General features: G+C 43.1%; 1 protein-coding gene across 1 annotated transcript; it reads right to left on the bottom strand.

Annotated features, from left to right (window-relative positions):
• Positions 1 to 338: 338 nt before the first annotated feature.
• Positions 339 to 5,859, bottom strand: LOC114026324 (zinc-alpha-2-glycoprotein-like). Its single transcript, XM_027840000.1, is given in 5 exon segments — positions 339 to 751; positions 880 to 1,158; positions 2,279 to 2,545; positions 2,976 to 3,236; positions 5,674 to 5,859. Coding segments are annotated over 5 exon segments (1,035 nt in total). The 5' UTR covers positions 5,759 to 5,859; the 3' UTR covers positions 339 to 608.
• Positions 5,860 to 6,378: the final 519 nt, after the last annotated feature.

The following is a 6,378-nucleotide window of genomic DNA, read 5'->3' on the forward strand; positions in this document are numbered from 1 at the left end:
TACACTAATCAGCCCTGGACAAATGCTTATTAGATTGGATTGGATCAGATGAGCATTCAAAAAATGTTAAGTCCCGTAGTTGAATTCAAAATAGCAGTAAGTATAAGACATATTAATGCACACATACACACGATTTTTGGGGGGAAAAAAGACATAGGGCATTTAGTAGACTGAAAACTTCATATAAGTCAGCAATGTGACGTGAGCTTGGTGTGACAGAAAAAAAGGCCACAGTAGTCTCCAACTACATTATAATTAATTAAAAATCAATAATAATAACAACAATTAATAATAATTACCAACATTTACATAGCACTTCAAGGTTTGACTGGCACTTTATATACATCATACTACTATGAGGTAAGAGCTATTATTATCCCCCTTTTACAGATAAGCAAACTGAGGTTTGGAGAAGTTGGCTTGCCCAGTATGTTATCGAAGAGATTTTTGACCAGATAGAGTTTGGACAACATAGCTTCTGTGTCCCACTTTGACTCTGAGATTCTGGGATTCTCTTCTCAAAATATATTCCTATTATAAGTTATTGAGGCAGTTGTAACAGCCATATCTGCTGTCTCCTTGCTAGCTCCCCATCCAATACCTTTCTGTTACCTCTCTTTCATTACATGCATACCTGACTTCTTCTTCTTCCATGCTATGAAGGCCCCAGCACAGCTCAGCAGTAGAATGACAGCCAACATAACGCCCAGTGCCAGGACCCAAGGCTTCTCCCTTGTGGGCTTTTCAGGGACTATACAGATAAAGGTTAGAATATAAATGTGGCTACATTCAATGAAAGAAGAGGGAAGGCAATGGAACTCCACTCTGGGACCTGGTCTCGTTGGGGATGTGATGACAACACCTGGATGAAGTACTAACCTGGATACACAGCAGGGGTCTTCAGCTCGATGTGTTCTGCCACACAAGTCTAACCCGTCACTGAGTCCTCTGGTGGGAGCTCTAAGGTAATTTGGAGGTAGAAGGTGGAATCTGCATTGGGCAGGGTACCACTGGAAGTCTCCTTTCCCCATACACCAAGCTTCCCATCTTTTTCCCAACGCAGTAGGATGGAGCGAGGGTAGAAGCCTGTGGCTGTGCAGGAGATAATGGTGCTGTCTTCTCGGTTGACATGGAGAGATACGGTCACCTCAGGGGGCACTGGGAGCAGAGATCAAGAAAGAAGGCCTCATGTCACAATCTCTGTGAACGTTTGATGCTTCCATTGTCTCTACCTTTACTGATGTCCCCACTCTCCTGTATGCAGCATCCTTTATCATTTTGGACCCGATAGATCCATCAGGCCCTTGAGAGTAGCATGATAGCTTATACCTATTTGTATCTCCTTGGATACCCAGAAAAGTGTTAGATAAACACTAGTTACAGAGTCAGCATCTGTTGGTGTTGATGACCACATCACCAGCAACTTTCTAAACCCTCTTCATGTAGTTTGGTCTGCTATAACAGATTAAGAACAGAATCTTCTTTAACAGGCCAATATTCCATATGATCCATAATTTCATCAGTGTGGGTCCTTTTAAAGGTAAAGATTGCAGACAGTCTATACTTACTAGGCTATCCTTCATGTATTTCTTTTGCAGCCCTCCCAAACCCCAACAAATTAAAAATTAAACATTGCCTGGTGGTCAACCTCCTGGTGATGATGTTCTACATATGGCTAGATGGCTCACTAGACAGCAGACACAAAATCTATCATTCCTGAGGCTATACATAAACTTTTCCACCTTGGTAGGACACAACAGAGTATTTTTTTAGCTTTCATAGCCTTTGAGCTCCTAGGGTCACTCTCATGCCTTGGTGAGGCAGGCAGAAGCAGATTAACTTCAGCAAAAGAAATAAAGAAAGATGGAAGGAAAGACAGAAAAAAGGGAAGGAAAGAGAAAAAAGAAAGGAGGAAAAGTAAGAAGGAGGGAAGAAAAATGACAGAGAGAAGTGAAAGAAGGAAAGAAATAAGAAGTAGAAAGAAAAGAAAGAGGGAAAGGACAAAAAGAAAGAAGGAAAGGAAGATAAGTATGAAAAGAAGGAAGGGCGGCAAGTGAAAAAGAAAAAAATGAGAAAAGAAAGGAAGAGCAAAGAAAGAAGGAAAAAAGAAATAATCTCAACCTTTCTCACATTCTCTGATTCTCCCATTATAGATTGGATGTAAGCAATGGTTAGAAGCTATGGATCCTGCATGTTTCTCTAGGGCTTCAGTTATTACACAGAATGATAGGGGTGACCTGGACCTCCTGGGAGGAGATGGGAAGCAGCAAACACTCACCATTATCCCTTAAGCTTGAGTAGCCAACGATTTTCCTCAGCAGGTCAACACAATATTGATTCGTGTAGCGTTTCCTTAGATCAGTCCAGAAGGGGCTGACTAGAATGAACTCATATTTCTTGAATTCAGGCTTCAAGTTCCCCCAGTGCCCAACTTCTTCATCTATCCTGTAATATTCCTCTCCATCCCAAATTAAATGGACATGGCTCTTCACCTTGATGTCATTGTCTATTTCACAGTCTGCAAGGAGCTGCCCTGTGTGGTTTCCTGTGGAGGGACATTGGGATGGCCTCTTCTGGGACTGGTGAAGAGAGAGAGATCAGTAACTAGGATCAACTGCAGCCTATCTCTAAACTGTGGGCATAATGAGGGCATAGGGACCTCATCCTCTGAGTACAGGTTAATTGATTAAGAAAGTTTGGAACATAGTGAAAATTCTTGGGCTGAAGGCGGTGGTGTCTTAGAAGGATTATAGAAGGGGATGGTGACCCAGGATTTTGAACCAAGTGGATGAAGTTTAAGGTTCAGGGATGGATTCTTTGATGCTCTTTCTCAAGGTTAGTAAATAACAATGTACTAGGACCAAGGACATCCATTTCAGTGTATGATCTACTGAGGATGGATCTATTGGACTTGGAAGAGAAATAGACAAGGTAGGATGAAAAGAGGGAGGGGGAGATGAGTGAATCTGACTTACTGTTATCATTAGTGTCATTCTTTGGTAAGTATTGGAAGATCCAGCGGACATGTTGGTCATGGTACACGAATAAATTATGCATCTGAGTGATGTAATCAACTCCCACTGCATAAGAGACCCAGGGTATCTTGGAAATAACTTGCTGGTCTGTATTGTTATAGGATTCCACTTCAATATCATCCATGAAGCTAATTTCCCTTAGTTCCAAGAGAGAGAGGGTTGTGCCCACTGCAGTGAACTGAGCCACATGCTTGTGGTGTACTGAATTATTGGAAGGAAGGGAAGAAGAGAACATGGTGTTTCAGGTTACCAGAGGACCAGTGTTTTCCCTAATTCATTCCTTTGCCCTTCCTCTGCCCTCCCTATCAGTAAGGGCAACTATACAAATGACTCCAAAGTCTAAATAGCCAACTCTCTTTCTCACTCTTTCTTTGTCTCTCTGTCTGTCTCTCTTTCTCCCTCTGTCTCTGTCTCTCTCTGTCTCTCTCTGTCTCTGTCTCTGTCTCTGTCTCTCTCTCTCTTTCTCTACCTCCCTCTCTCTCTCTCTCCAAGCATCACCAGCTAAGTGGTGCAATGTATAGGATGTAGTGGATAAAGTACCGTGATTGTAGTCAGGCAGAGCAGAGTTTAAATCGAGCAAGCACCCACTTATGCTGGGTAACCCCGGGCAAAACACTTAAGCTCTTCAGTTTTGTTATCCAGAAAACTGGTGTAGTAATGACACTTACCTCTCAGAATTCTTGTGATGATCAAATGAAACATTTGTAAAGCACTTGTTGTGGTGCCTGGCACAATGGAGGGGATTAATAAATGCTTATTTGACCAAAAAAACCTTTCTTTTGTACATCTCCAATTAGATTGGCTATAGGTAGCTGAAAGATAACATGTCAAAAACAGAACTCATCATCATTCCTTCTAAACCCACTTGTTTTCCTAACTTTCTATTTCTGTCAAGAACACCACTAGTATTCCAATGACTCAGGTTTGTAATCTCAGACTCATCCTCCTATCTTCCCTCTCCCCCTTTTCCCCCAATATACGACCAGTGACCAAGGCCTATTGATTCCACCTCCACAACTTTTGTCACATCCATTTCTTTCTCTCCATTTACACATCCCCCACCCTAGCTCACCCTCATCACCTTTCAACGAGACTGTTGCAATTTCCTCCTCATTGGTTTTCCTTCTTCAGATCTCTCCCCTCTCCAATCAGTCCTCCCCAGTCTTCCCATTTTCTATTCCTAAAGGACATCACTTCTTTTCTCTAAAGAGTTCTAGTGGACTGTAACACCTCTAGAATAAAATATGAACTCTTCCAGGTAATGACATTCAGCACCATTCACAGCCTGCATCCAGCCTACCTTTGGAGGCTTATTTCACAGTCCTTGCATTCATGCATTCAACATTTCAGCCAATCTGGCCCACTTACCAATCTTCACACCCACCATTCCATCCTGCAGATCTTTGCTGAGGCTGTCTGCCTAGTCTGGGATGTGATCTTTCATCATCTCCAGCTTGGAGAATCCCCAACTTTCTCTAAACTACAACTCCAGATCCACCTCCTACAGTGTTTCCCCTAATTCCTATAGCTGCTAGTGCCCTGCTCCAATGAGAATTTGATTTGTATTTACTTATACATATAATTATTTACTTCCAATCATATGTAAGTTTCTGTCACACAGTAGGGAATTTATGTGGAATGATAGAAAGAGCATTGACTTTGAAATTAGAAGAACTAGGTTTGAATCCCATTTCTAATACTAATTGAGTGACTTTTGGAAAGTCACACAAGTTCTTTGGGCCTCAGTTTCCAAATCTGTAAAATGACAAGGCAGGACCATATGACCTTATAGGAACCTCATTGTTCTCCTATACATGCCATTCTCTTCACTCACACAACCCTGACCCTTACTTGGGCCCTCTTACCTCTCACCTACAACAGCCTCCTCACTGATCTCCCTACCTCAAGCTTCTTCCCTCTTCCATCCATCCTTCCCTCAGCTGCCAATATGATTTTTCTAAAGCACTACTCATACTATCTCACTCTCCTAGTTAATAAACTCCAACATCTCTCTTTTATCTCCATGATAAAGTTCTTTGCTCAGTATTTAAAACCTTTCAGAGGGTGGATACTTCCAGTCATTGTAATTGAGAATATTACACTTTACTCCCCTCCACTCATCTGACTACCCAATAGCAGCTTACTGGCTGTTCCCCACACTTGCACTTTACCGCCCACCCCCCACCTTTGTCCTGAACGTTCCCTGAGCCTGGAATGTTCTCCATCCTTACCTCCACCTCCTGGCCTCCATGGACTCCTTCAAGTCTCAGATAAAATGCCATCTTCAGGAAGTCTTTGCAGGTGCCCACAATTGCCAGAGCTTTCCTCTCCAAAGCTCCCTTTCGTCTACTCTGTAGGTATCTTGTAGGCATCTTTTAGTTTACTTTCTGTCTCCCCCATTAGAGTGCGAGCTCCTTAGAGGCAGGGACCAGGTTTTATTTGATTTATCTTTTGGTATCCCTACCACTTAGAGCACTAGTTGGCTGCAGCATACAAATTGTTCAATAAAGGCTTGTTGACTGACTGACTGCCTGGGTTACCTGAAGCCCCTTGAGCAAAGTGACTGAGTTTCTCCCATCAGACACAAATCTCCATGGTCTTTCCTCTCTCTACCTGACCTCTTTTCCCCTACACTTACCTGCTTGGGTCTCTCTCAAAGAAAATACCCCCAGAATGAGAATCCGGGCTGAGGAGAACCATCTCCTCCTCCTCTGATACTCCATGAGGATTTAGGCCCTGCGTCCTGTGTCCCAGGCACTGCCTAAATGGGAACTGAGGCCTCCTATGTACATATCATGGCTCCCTACTTCTATCCCCACCCAGACTTGGGTTGACTCTTCTGAAGCCCTGCCCCCCTCTCATCATCACCAGTCATGCCTGTTATGAGGCAAACACTTTACCTGCCTAGCAGATATGAGAGAGGAAGTGAAACCGAGTTTGTAGTGAGGTCAGGGCACCTCAGAGCACAGTCATCACCAAGTACTGTCTCAGAGGCCCAGAGATGGGCTGGTTCAACAATGACCACCCAGCTGTCTTCCTAATTTTCATTGAACCTAGAAATTCTTAGATCTGAAAGGATCACCAGGGAGACTTCATTCTGGAGGAGAGATGTAGGGAACAGATCCCATTCCCCCTTTCCTCATACTGCCCTCAGGGAGCCCCTGGTCTAATGGGAAGGTAAAATCCCTGTCCTCAGGGAGCCCCTGACTTTATGGGGCAGATTTTAATGGAGCTACCAGTCTGAAAGTGTGCTATTAACTATAATAACAGTGAATATTTCCCTTTAACGCTGGCAAATGATTTCATACATATTATTATCCCATTTGGTCCTCATAACAATGCT

Source organism: Vombatus ursinus, unplaced genomic scaffold (assembly GCF_900497805.2).
Source record: "Vombatus ursinus unplaced genomic scaffold, bare-nosed wombat genome assembly UNPS02014837.1, whole genome shotgun sequence".
Lineage (NCBI taxonomy): Eukaryota > Metazoa > Chordata > Mammalia > Diprotodontia > Vombatidae > Vombatus > Vombatus ursinus.